The 13,254-nt window shown below is 46.3% G+C and overlaps 2 protein-coding genes across 3 annotated transcripts in view; one reads left to right on the top strand and one right to left on the bottom strand.

Moving 5' to 3' along the window:
- The window catches only part of LOC127043168 (troponin T, cardiac muscle-like), a 255,113-nt gene that overhangs the window by 129,892 nt on the left and 111,967 nt on the right, over positions 1-13,254 (top strand). The window lies entirely within an intron of this gene.
- Positions 1-13,254, bottom strand: part of AHCYL2 (adenosylhomocysteinase like 2) — an 84,228-nt gene that overhangs the window by 4,650 nt on the left and 66,324 nt on the right. For both annotated transcript variants that reach the window (XM_050936921.1, XM_050936922.1), the window contains exons 9-16: positions 13,169-13,232; positions 11,476-11,564; positions 9,774-9,844; positions 8,602-8,696; positions 7,545-7,643; positions 6,494-6,562; positions 6,328-6,406; positions 1,597-1,717 (exon numbers count right to left, since the gene is read on the bottom strand). In XM_050936921.1, coding sequence (XP_050792878.1) covers positions 1,597-1,717; positions 6,328-6,406; positions 6,494-6,562; positions 7,545-7,643; positions 8,602-8,696; positions 9,774-9,844; positions 11,476-11,564; positions 13,169-13,232 — 687 coding nt within the window. The remainder of the gene's footprint in view (positions 1-1,596; positions 1,718-6,327; positions 6,407-6,493; positions 6,563-7,544; positions 7,644-8,601; positions 8,697-9,773; positions 9,845-11,475; positions 11,565-13,168; positions 13,233-13,254) is intronic.

Here is a 13,254-nt window from a genome sequence, read left to right as displayed (position 1 = left end):
TTGATCTAGCGGAGAAAGGCAACAAGAACCAATGACTGGAAGCTAAAGTCAGACAAATTCAAGTAGAAAATAACGCACAAAGTTTTAAGTGACAGTTACTAACCACTGGAACGAAGTACCAAGGGAAGTGGTGGATTCTCTCTCTCTCAATGTCTTCACATCAAGCCTGGCTATCTTTCTGGAAGATGTGCTTTAGTCAAACATGTTACTGGGCTCAATACAGGCATCATGGGGTGAAATTTAATGGCCTGGGTCACGCAGGAGGTCCTATTAGATGATCTAATGGTCCCTTCTGGCTATAAACTCTGGATCTAAATGCTTAAGTCACTGCAGAATATGGGACTTAGAAGTTTTTGAAAATTTCTTCCCTTGTCTTTTGTGTGTTATCCCAAACATCCCCTAACTTCTCTATATGCAGGTCTACCATAAGCACTTTGAGGCAGAGACTGTCTGTGTCCTGTACACTACCCAGCACGTTGTTGGTGCTAAACAAATCAATAATACATGGAACTGAGTCAAGGGAAATTTAGACTGAACAGCAGAAAATGGTTAAGATCTAGAAACGGTCGAAGTCCCATAGCTTGCGACATTGGACAGGAACGTATCGCAGACTGAGAAAGAAGACTAACTGGCGTTTTGCGAGTCTTTCCCACCTTTAACTCCGAAGATAATTCTTTAAGTGTTTTGGGGCTGTGGGGTTCAAAGCTCATATCAACACTGAAGTGCTACGTATTGTACATTATAGTTAAACTTTGGGGTCCATAAGACAAAGGAGTGTATTCTGGCACAGCCCCATCCGCAAGCTCAAACTGATCTGTGATGGTGCAAACCTATTCTCATCCCACCTGTAAACAGGAGCAATAAATGAATGAGAAGATTTCTCAATAGTTTGACCTGGAAGAGAGATGCTCTAAGGTATCATAATGCAGCTTTTATTTGTTCCTGAGCACTGTCAACCCATACAGACTCTGAGAAAGACAGTCCTTGCCCCAAGTGATTACAGTCCAAGGCCGACAGAAACACCAGTTCAAACATCCTGAGGTACGTTTGCAAAGGCACAAATGAGAGCTATACATATAAGTATGGCAATTTAGCACACAGGGCAATAGATGAGGTTCCAGTACTAAAGTCTGTACTGCACCAAGACCCTTGCCATTAGAAATGCTCCCTGAGGGACGCTAGCAGAAACACTGCTTTGAACCAGTTTGTGCTTCTCAGATTTTAAAAATAATTTGTCATTTGAGTTGGCTGGATGGTGTTACTTTGAGATTAGCCACTTTAGGATGACAGCTTCTGCCAGGTACATAGGCTGCCTCATTTCACACAAAGTGTTCTGGATGTCAGAGCTGAACATGCATTGTCTGATGTCCTTCATTCTGTACCTCCACCATTTGATATCATGTTTTGATGTACTGGGGCAATGGGCAATTACCAGGACTCCATGAACCCTTCTCAGGGTACCTGTGGAATTAGACGCTTAATCACAGTGATTCTTCTTGCTCATATCTTTAGGACTGAGCTGATTCCCACACATACCTATGCGTGTGCGTATGTTACATTAGAGAGAGAAAGAGAGAAGATGTTTAAAACCAGCACCTGTAGTAGTTTGGTTTGAAAGGCCCGTTTTTATTCAGTCCCAGGTATTTTGCTTGTTCATCCGTTAGTTCTGTCAGATGTGCATCGAACGTTGGGAGATGAAGACTTGCCACATACTCATCTGAAACAGATTCAAGCCCTGGGAAATTAGCTTGAACGCAGCAAATCCCTTGGGTCCCCCCCTCGCTGAAAGAGCTCTAATGCATAAAGCCCTGAAAGGGCTTTTGCATTTTACGTAACAACTTGCAACAGACTATGGGTCTGTCTACACAGCAATGTAAGCTCAGGCTTAAGCCTAGCCCTCCTTGAGTCCACACACCAATTATGTTAACCTAAGGCTCGAAGCTAGGGTCCCAGAACTCTCCAGGGCTGGAGGGTCTGAGCCCTATTGCTTTCCTGTGTCCACATAGCCCTAGCTTGACTTTGATCCCAGAAGTCTTCTGAATGTATCCCAGAGTTCCTTGGGGCAACTTCCTTAGTCCTCTCTATGCCAACAATCTGCGGTGCAGTCTATTGCCCTCTCTTGCACATGGACAACACACTACCTCAGGTCAGCATTAATCCACTGTCTGCTGAAAACCGTCTGCAAGCACACTACCAGACAGCCTGCAGGCTTTTCAATGGAGACAGATCAGAAAAAGCTTTTTGCAAAGAGAGCTGCTTCCTGGTCACAAGAGCACAGCTAGATTTTGGGGCATGCTGGCTGGGCACCCTGCACATCCAGCCCCCAGGAGGGCAGGGATGCCCAGGAGCAAGAGCCAGAAAGTGGAGCGGGAACTAAGCGTCTGCCCTGCAGGGAAGGACAGTTGCAGAGCCCACGTCTCAGCATGGCCGAGGGAAAAGGACCTCAGCTGCTCCTGCTCCCTGCAGGGTAGCTGCTTGGTCCTGCTCCGCTCTCTGTCCCTTGCTCCGGGGCCCCCCTGCCCTCCTGGGGGCTAAGTGTGAAGAGGTGCCTGGGCAGTGTGCACTGTGAGGGAGGTGAGTGGGAGCCTCCCAGGGTGCGGTGGGGGCAGGGATAAAGGATCCTAAGGGGATTCTGGAGCACTCCGCACCCCAAGCCCTGGGGACGCACTTCACTGCTCCGCAGTGGGCAGCAGCCAGGCTGGGTTATGTGTGTTTTTGTTCTTGAAACCTACATTTTATGTCAAACTTCAAAACAGACAAAAATAAATTAAAAAACCAACCAACCAAAACCACTTTCATTGAACATTCCATTTTAAAAATTAAGAATTGCAGTATTTCATTTTAATACTTTGATGGCCCTGGAGATTCATGTCCTGATTATCCTCAGCTGCACATGGGTATTTTCCTGCCAATGTAACTCAGCCTAGAGGGGTGAGCCCAATTCTCAGATTAGATGTCAGTTCAGTATAAAGCCTTCTCCAACTGCAGTGATTCTACCAAGACAGGCACTAAAGAGCTAATTATGCAGTTTATGTACTCGCGTGGGCACTGGAGTCCCATCAACAGCAATATCAGTTAGGAAACAGGGTGGGCAGTAGAGTTTTCCCACAATGCAACACGTTTGTAGGGCCAGAGTGTCGACACGGGGTTAGGGTGCGATGCACTTGGGGAAAGGGTTACTTTGACTAAGGTCTGTGCACTGCAGCGTGGACACCAGAGCCCTAGGTTTGAGCACGTGTCAGAAAATCCTTTACCTAGAGTTAAAATGCAGTGTAGATGCTCAAGCCCAGGGTTCCCTGACATATGTCAGTTAACGCGAGTCCCACTAACCCCAGGCTTACAGTAACCCCTCACTTAACGTCGTAGTTATATTCCTGAAAAATGCAACTTTCAGTGAAACCATGTTAAGCGAATCCAATTTTCCCATAAGAATTAATGTAAACAGGGGGAGTTAGGTTCCAGGGAAACTTTTTTTTTGCCAGACAAAAGGCATTATCTACATTTTAAACAATTTTAAACATGCAATTTAAAACAGGTATACATTTTAAACAATTTAAAAGAAACAATTTAATTCTACAATCATCATTGCGGAGTATGAAGCAGTGGGAACATCCCTGCTGAGTATGAAGCAATGGGAGGCGCCCCGCCTTACCTCACAGAGGCACAGCTCACTGGCACTGCAGACACTAAGGCAGGCAAGGACGCTGAAGGTGCTGTAGACTAGGAGAAGCACATTGCGCAGCTTCCCCTACTGTGCAGGCACCAGGGTCGGGGGGGCTCAACCCTCGTCCCGCCCACGCCACCCCTTCCCCCAAGCTCCCACTCTTAACCTGCCTCTTCTCCCTCACACCTCCTCCCTGTTTACTCCGCATGCCGCGTCCTCGCTTCTCCCCTCTCTCCCCTCTGCCCACGGCAATCAGCTGGTTTGCGGTGTTTGGGAGGGACGCGGAGCCTGCGCGCTGACTCCTCGCTCCTCCCCCCTCCCGCCTGCCTCCTGAACGCTGCAAACCAGCTGATTGCTGCGGGCAGGAGGCAGGGGGAGGAGGGGGAAGGCGCTGATCTGCAGGGTCCACTGGCGGGCAGGAGGTTCGGGGGGGGGCGGCGTAGGAGAGCTGATAGGGGGGCTGCCAGCTGTGGACAAAGCAGGCTGCCAAACAGCGTTATAGTGGAGCATTGCACAACTTTAAACCAGCATGTTCTGTAATGGAGCAGTGGCATAAGATCGAAACAACGTTACGCGAGAGGACGTTAAGAGGGGAGTTACTGTACAAACTCCATGTGGCCCATCCTGACCTCCAGGGGGGTTTTGGCCCTGTAAGAAGTGCAGGGTCTGGCCTCTTAGGCATTAACATATCACATGCAAACAAAGAGACTGTCTAGGAAGGAGTAAGGCAGAAAGGGATCTAGGGGTTATAGTGGACCACAAACTAAATATGAATCAACAGTGTGATGCTGTTGCAAAAAAAGCAAACATGATTCTGGGATGCATTAACAGGTGTGTTGTGAGCGAGACACGAGAAGTCATTCTTCCGCTCTACTCTGCGCTGGTTAGGCCTCAACTGGAGTATTGTCTCCAGTTCTGGGCACCACATTTCAAGAAAGATGTGGAGAAATTGGAGAGGGTCCAGAGAAGAGCAACAAGAATGATTAAAGGTCTTGAGAACACGACCTAGGAAGGAAGGCTGAAAGAACTGGGTTTGTTTAGTTTGGAAAAGAGAAGACTGAGAGGGGACATGATAGCAGTTTTCAGGTATCTAAAAGGGTGTCATAAGGAGGAGGGAGAAAACTTGTTCACCTTAGCCTCTAAGAATAGAACAAGAAGAAATGGGCTTAAACTGCAGCAAGGGAGGTTTAGGTTGGACATTAGGAAAAAGTTCCTAACTTTCAGGGTGGTTAAACACTGGGATAATTGCCTAGGGAGGTTGCGGAATCTCCATCTCTGGAGATATTTAAGAGCAGGTTAGAGAAATGTCTATCAGGGATGGTCTAGACAGTATATGGTTCTGCCATGAGTTCAGGGGACTGGACTCAATGATTTCTCGAGGTCCTTCCAGTCCGAGAGTCTATGAAAAGTAAGAAAGGAGTTTTTAAGTGTTTCTTTTTTCATTTATCTACCTGAGTCAACGTTAATGGGTGCACCAAGCATTGCAGGAGAAACTCTGGAACCTGACGCTGGTGGCTTGGACAGGGAAGTGAAAGAAGAAAGTTTTTTTTAATTTTTGTTTAAAGCAGAGCATTGCTGTTCACCTTTACAGGGAGAAGGGCTGTGTCATTTCTACAGATCTTGACATCAATACAAACGACCTCCAAGCTGAATACAACTCATTATCCCTGAGAAAAATGTGATTCTGCTAAACACAGAAAAGAACTACACTCCCTTCGCTCAGCTGAAGGAAAAGAGTGAAAAAATAGCTGCTGCAAACCCTTACAGATCACAGAGCGTGTCCACTGGCTACAGCAGGGGAACAGGAGGCTGGACTCCTGGGGTCTGGCATTGAATCACTAAGTGTCTTTAAGCAAGTCATTTGCCTTGCTGCCTTGGTTTCCCCATGTGTAAAACAGAGATAATGTTTCCCTACTTCACAGGGGCGAGGCAGCCTATTTCACACTTGTATTGTTCTTGGAATCTCAGATGGGAGGGGCTATAAAATGAAAAGCACGTTACCCCTTGTTACCCTTCAAGCCTCCTAGTAATCCACACACGGGTTTTCCTATTGTGATTTATCTTATTCTTGCACCACCCTCAAGCAGGGTTTAAACACCTTTCAGATATGTTCATATCAAAACAAGGTAAGTTCTGGTGTCAGGAGACCCAACTCATGATGGGGAACTGCTCTGGGATTTCCAGATGTTTGGCTAATTGTGTAAGCTGTAGGATCGCTGCCATAAAGAATGAAGACGTGGCTAGATTTGGAAAATGGAAGAGACTCTTAGGGCGACTGAATCCTACCCTGAAACTGAGTAGCTTCTTCACTACAATCAATGTGAATTAATTAGGTCTGACTCACTATCATAGTCAACCCATAACCTCACCCTGTTTTCTAACCGATACCCCTGTGAGGAAGGGAAGTGAGATATCATTTCATAGAAGATAGTTAGAGCAACTTGCCAAAATCACAGCAGCCGAGCCAAGAACAGAACTCTTCTGGCTGCCTCCCGTTCCTGCTCTCACCACCAGACAACCCTCACCCCAATTTAGGGGAAAAATCTAAGACACAAAACCCATCAGAATGTGAGAGATGAAGCCAGATCTCTAAAAGCCATGGAGAGCCCCCACTCTGTTCCACCTCAGGTAAAGCTAAGGCCAGGGGCTGGGTATGCCCTTACCCATTTTCTTAGGCAGCAGGTAGACGTCCTGTTTGTAGCGCCCTTCAGGGGCATTGTAGAGCTCTATCAAAGCCAGAGCCTGGGAATAAAACAACACATCTGGCTCAGTAACTCGCATGTACCATGGCGCAAGATACACCTCTTGCTCAACCCAAATGCTGCTCACCTGAGTGGTTGCGGTGATGGACAATACAAAGGTGGGGACAGTGGAACAGCTCAGGTTCAACAGACGGCCCTGAGAAATAAAATAAATAAGCTCCTTAATTCACATGGTACCTTTCAGCCTGGAGGATCCCAGAAGAAGGATATAGAAATTACTTCAAACCATCAATGAAATGCAGCCCCGCTGGGGTGGAGCGCAGCAGTCCTTTAAGAGCACATAGGAACACTCGACAGAAGTGAGGAATTTGTTCCCAGTGGAACCTGCAGGGGGCTCTAGGGGCATAGGAAGTAGCAAATTCAAATGGGACTTTCGATACTGGGGCCAAGCCCTGTACTTGTGTGAAAAGGGCCATGGAATTAGCTAACAGCCCACACCGTCAGAAGCGCAGCATCTTCCCAACCCTGTGCTGGGACACTGGCTCAGTCCCCAGGAGAGTGCCACCCGGTCAATCACCAACACCCCCATGGTGCCGCTGGAGCTTTCCCATCTGAGTAAATAATAATACTGACTAGCCAGGCCCCGTTTGGCTGGTGAGAGCTGATGAGATCACAACCCAGGGGAACAGCGTTAGGGAGAGAGAAAGACATGCATGGGAATGCAGCCACCTGTTCCTTTGTGAAAGCCACAGGAAATATCTGACAGCAGCTTGTGGCCTTTGGCAACTTCCTTAACAGTAGGTTGTAGCCTAGGGAAACCACACATATGTAGCTCATTGTCCCAGCAGCCCTCAACTGAATCTCTGTGGCTGAGCCATCAGTGACGGCTAAAAGCTCACTCAAACGATTTCAGAAGAATGAAATCTGATGCAATACCAGTAGGTGGGCTGCTGTGGGCCACAGGCAGAGCGGGAAACACTGGAGCTGTTCGGACCATACAACACGCCAGAGGGACAGACACAGCAGGGCTTTGGGAGCTAACTAAACCTTCTACCCAAAGAGACATCGGTGAGCTGCTTGGGCGTATGCAGCAATCTCTAGAGGTTCTTGAGTTCCATGGCCCACTCAACCCTAGGCAGCCCACTAGGGTCACAGTCCCTGACACACGTGTTACTTACCTCTGCCAGCAGCACTATCCTCTTCCCATCTGGCCAGATGACATGGTCTACCTGAGATCTCACCCTCTCCCAGGTCAGCTCAGGCGTACGTAAGCTCGCCTGAAATATAGCATTTAAACAGTTCAAGCACTGGCAAAAATATCAGAAAATAGCAGCTAGAAGTAACACATATCATCCACTGACACTGTCCTGGGGTTATAGATTACTCCAGGCCTGATCTTTGTCTCATATGTTATATGGGTCACTTATTAATTTATTGTAGGCCAGAGCTCTAACAACAGCTGCAGTCTGAATTCTTCTGATTGCAAAGCTAGCTACAAAGCAGGATGAAAACTGATTTACACTCCTCTAGGCCCTCTTGTTGCTTTCTTTCCAGCAACACGGTGGCTGGCAGCAGAGAAAAGACAACTGTAACCACATGTCTCTGGGCAAAACAAGTCTCTCTCCTATGGGACTGCTTACAGCAACAAACGTCTTCTGGACTGGCATCGCAAGAAAGAGACAGTCCTATTTTTGTGCTTACCTCCAAACACAGATGAGCAGATTTAAAGTTCTGTACAGTAATTTGCATAATTTGCACCTGGGTTATAAGCAGCGTGCTGAATCCCACGCTGATGCAATTTTAAACCGACTTATAAGTCTCAACAAGACCCTTAATGATTTACTAATGTGAAAGCAGACAGACTCGTAGCAAGAGGAGTGCTGCTGTAATGAGCTCGCTACTGGGAAGGAGGAAAAAGGGCCATTATACTCTTCCAGGTTTTATTTCTGAAGCTAAACTCGTGTGGGCTCAGCTCTTTTGAATCCTTTCAGGTCATCACTGAAGTTACGAAGATATTTTTGGCAGCACAAAATGGTTGGTAGGGGTGGAGGTCTAGCTTATTATGCAACCCTCTCAGGCCAGCCAGTCAGAACTAGTAGCATGAGGTCTGGCACCACTCCCAATGACTGACTGATCTCAGAAGCTTTCAACGCTATTGAGTATGAGGAGAACCAGTGAAATGAATGTAAGAAACTCCCTCCGGGGACATACACCAGAAAACAGCTCAGTTCTTACCACATCAATTTCAGTGTTGGAATGTCCCATGTTGCACACAATACAACTGTTCTTCATTCTGTCTAGATGTTCTCTTGTCACTACGTTCTTGTTACCTTTAAACCCAGAAATATATGGTAATACATATGAATGCTGACATAGCTACAGTAAGTTCACCAGTACAGCCCACTCCAACCAACTGGGTTTTACTTGATGAGAAGTTTTGGGCATTCATTTTTTTCATGAATTTTCAAAAAACTAGAATGAAAACTAAATTTATTACATACACACACACAGTGAAGTATGAACCTGGCTCTTTGGCCAGCAAATGAGAGGTAAGCATGAACCTATTCAGATAAAATAGACTAAAAAATCCTGCTCCCCAAGGAACTTCCACCCCAAGCTCAAATTAAACTGGGGTTTAAATTAGCTCCCCGTCCAGTGCCTGCACACACTATATTCTGTTCTGCTGAACCATGGCACTTCCTGTTCCAAGTCAGAGTCCAGAAGGACTAAAATAGTTTGAGTGTCCTCACAATATTTCTGCAATGAGGAAGTGCCAGGAAACTCTCAGAGAAGAGGATGGCAGTGAGCCTGCTCTCACAAAATGTCTAGCCCAATTTTGCAGATGCACGAGCTTCTTGCTCTAATAAGCGTCTGAACTCTCAGGCGCTTAGAGAACACCAACTTTGTGAAGGTCTAGAAACAAGCAGGTCAAAGTCTCATGTACCTTAGCTGTTTGTCACCTCATGTGAGCTAAGGTGTTCACCATACTGGACATACACAGCTCTTGGTTGTGGGTAGAGCCTGAAGCGGACTCAACAGCCTTCTGCAGTATTGACTGGCTGCAGGTAGCTGTGCTCTGGCTGTTTTTCATAGCTCCATTGGCTGCTGTTCCCCAAGCTAAGCAAGCTAAAGGTGACAGATTAAGTGTGTTCCTGGACTGTCATGGGCAGAGCCAAAGCTCCAGCAGCCAATGACAGCGTACGGGTCTGTGACCAGCCACTAATGTGAAAGTGCCTCCTTGCTTGGAAAATTATTACTGGCTGCTGGGAGTTAGCAACTTTACAAGTATCCTATCAGTGCCCATTATTTTTATCCTATCACTGCCCCACTCCAATGGGAGGGGTTTGGGCAGCCTATCTAGTATACTTCACCTTACAGCTACTCCCACTGCCCTGGGACATACGTACCTGTACAGGTGATGACAATGTCAACTTGTCTGATAACCTCATTGAGTTTCACAAGGCGGAATCCATCCATGCTGAGAGGACAGAGAAAAATGTATAGAATCTGAGGATTGGCTGAAATATACCAGACTCAAACACCCCAATGTAAGTCTCAGCTACCAATATTAACCCTCTGGGGCCAGGGATTGGGAATCCCTGATGCAGCACACTGATGGATTCGTAGTAGCACCAAGAACAGTGCTGGCTAGAGGACCTTAAATGGGGTTGTTATGGGGACAGTGACACTGTCGGGTTCCATGTTATCTATAAATCATTCCAAACAAAAGAGTCTCAAGTATATTGGAAGATGGCACTTCTAGTGGTCAACCCTGCAAACTGCACCTGGGAGCTGAAAATCCATCTCTACAAATAATACAGAAATTAGGTCAACCTTTTCATATCTGGCTGCCTAACTCCAAATTTAGGCACCACAATTAGTGGCCTAAACAGCTCCTACTGACGTCAGTGGGAATTGCGGGTGTCAGCATATCTGAAAACAAGGCCATATGTCTTTAGGATCCTAAATATGGATTTATGAATGTAACTCTAGGCGCTCTGGCTTGAAACATCTGGGTTTAGATTTTTTCCCATGGTGACCACCCAATCTCAGTTTGCAAAGTGATCCCCCTAATTAAAATCCCTCCTGCGATATCACTTCTATGATGTCCATGAGGTGTATGATCATAATTACAATAAAACACAAACACAAGGTGTTTCCTCCTCTGGGTTTCTCTGTGTCCCCCATCCTCTCTATGGCTCTTTTACAGGGTAAAGGGCTGTCTATCTTTGTGACTTGTACCGTGCTGTGTATACTGTTGGTATGAAGCAACCAAATTAACAATAAATTGATGCATAAGCAGAAAGGTCACCAGCTCACTCCCTTACAGCTGGACTGTCTCTTGCAGGTTTGTGCATGTTACTAAGCAGATAGGAACAAAGAAGCACAGATCAGCTCTGCTGAGTAAGCAAAGCCGATTACCTAGTTTTCTGACCATAACTGCACTTTGGAAGTTAGATTTAGAAGGAAAGAAGCTGGTGTGTTTAACAAGGCCCTGAAGCTCCTGGTACTTTGCAAAATGACTACCTTACCTTTCCAACCCATTTTTGCTGCAGTTCTTAAGCGTAAGTGGTATCTCCACAATAAGCCAGGTTTCATTTGGAGAAAATGAGGCCAGAGATCATTGCAACACCCGCCCATGAGGGGATAGCTTTATGCTTTCAGTCCCAGTTACAGCACCAGGATCTGGAATGTATGCTCTGTAACTGGATGATCTGAGAAACTGACATGTTCCTTCAGTGGACTCCCCCACTGAACACAAACTGCGAGAAAATATGATATTTAGAGTTAAATTCTAATATCACTACAATCCATAACACTCTGGCAGTCTCACAGTCACTAAACCTTCAACTGCCCCTTAAACCGTCTGCTATCTCTAACAGTTGAGCTGGCTTATCAGTAGATACAGATTAGCAGGCTGTTCTTGAGGAAAGTGACCCATTACTGATAGCAGCTGTGAGCGATGGATCACCCTGAACCTGTGGAGCGAGGCAAAGTCATTTGCAGCACTACTCCAGAGAGTGATTGACACAGACAGGACCTTGGCCTCAGTCTTACTCTAACTGAGTAAGACCTGTGGAAGGAACCAGACTCCCCACTGCCCCTTACCAGGCTTGCAGGGCACATATTGGATCGATCTCTGTCACATACACTATGGAGCCCATAGCCTTCAAAGCAGCGCAGCAGCCCTTTCCAACCTGCAGAGAGAGATGCCAATAGCACACACTGCACAGTACATTACAGTCAGCACAGTCTGCTCCCGACATGAAGGTGAAAATCTCCCCGTCTCTGTGTTCAGCCAAGCCACACCCTGCTGCTGTAAGCTGTGTGATGAACTTCACACACAGGGGGAGGGTAGGGGAAGTTCCTTGAAATATGGAGTATAACTAACAGGAGCTACTTTGCTGAAGTGTTGCCAGAGATAGGACCCAAAGCAAAACCCCAGAGCCAAATTCAACCCAACTTTAGATGAGGCTGGATCTGCCCCAAACTTGGTGGCTGGCACTAGAGACTATATAGTATTACAATCCTGGATTCAGTTTACCTTCAGGAACGTGAGGGATCTGGATCAGGCCCCAATTTTAGTAACAACATAACCAGATGTTTGAAAAATTCCACTCCAGTACCACACAGTTCCTTTTCTTCATACCTCCCATCCCCAGAAAGCAGCAAGACAGTGCATTAAAAAGACACCAAACTTCTCACGTTGGCGAAGTCCAAGGTCATGTCTATACAACTGACGTTACAGTGGCATCACTATGTGGCCACAGCTCTGCTGCTGTGACCCCATGGCGTAGATGCAGACTACAGTGACAAAAAAGGTTTCTCCATTGTTGGGGGAACTGCACCTCCATGAATGATGGTAACTGGGTTGATGGATGCATTCTTTCATACACCTAGTTGTGTCTACACCAGGGGTTAGGTTAACATAATTACAATACTCAGGGTGTGGATTTTTCATACTCCAAGCTCTGTGGCTATGTTGACCTAAGTTTTAAGTGTAGGCCAGACCTAAGGGGTTCTTACAACCTTTCATCTATTTGTATAGCTCAATATCAGTGTTTTAATTTCTCAGCGTTAACTAACTTTACCCTTGACACACTCAGTAAACCTGAGAGGGGAATTCCAGGGCATGGCTGACTGGCCAAGAATTCCCCGAATGTGTTTGATTGTGCAATCATTCCACGGGCGTATTGGAACATGGGATCATCAAGTGCACTCAACTTTTAGATCACAGTCGAACTGCCTGATGTTTGACTCATGTGAAATGATTTGGGGGTTCTCAGTCCAGATCAGAACACACCCCACTATAACTGCTACTAACTAGCCCCCATGTTAGCAGCCCCAGCTGAAGGAGGGGGGCGGAGTACGGAGACTGAACCCTCCACTTTCATCTACAGAGATGATCCCTCCAGATCAGAGGAGAAAGCTCATTGGCAGGTCAACATTAAGATGGATTAATTGATCTTTCTTGACTGTATTTCAGTGTGCGATGCCACAGCAACCCCCTTCCCCTCTGTTCACAGCATCAAATTTCTATGTTACTTTTAAAAATCTATTGGTACAAGAAAAGAAAAATGCAGAGAAATTGTAGCAGGGGAAAAACCCTTCATTTTTGTCTAATTGGGCCCATTACTTTTAGAAGCAGGTTTTAAGATAACTGCAGATGAAGAGAGAAGCCATGGAGATCCAAAGCACCCTAGGATCAAGCTACGTGAAGAGAAGCCCTAATTTTATATAAAGCAACTACTCGATGCAACACACAAAGCAAATTCTGTGTGATGAAATACTGAAATTTTACCTCTCCATAGCCACAGACCACCACTTGCTTTCCTCCAAACATCATGTCTGTCGTCCTCTTAAGGCTAAGAAAAAGCGCAAGAATTA

The sequence above is a fragment of the Gopherus flavomarginatus genome, chromosome 1, assembly GCF_025201925.1.
Source record: "Gopherus flavomarginatus isolate rGopFla2 chromosome 1, rGopFla2.mat.asm, whole genome shotgun sequence".
Taxonomy (NCBI): domain Eukaryota; kingdom Metazoa; phylum Chordata; order Testudines; family Testudinidae; genus Gopherus; species Gopherus flavomarginatus.
Note: the sequence above shows the minus strand (reverse complement) of the source record. Positions and strands in the feature narration are given on the sequence as shown.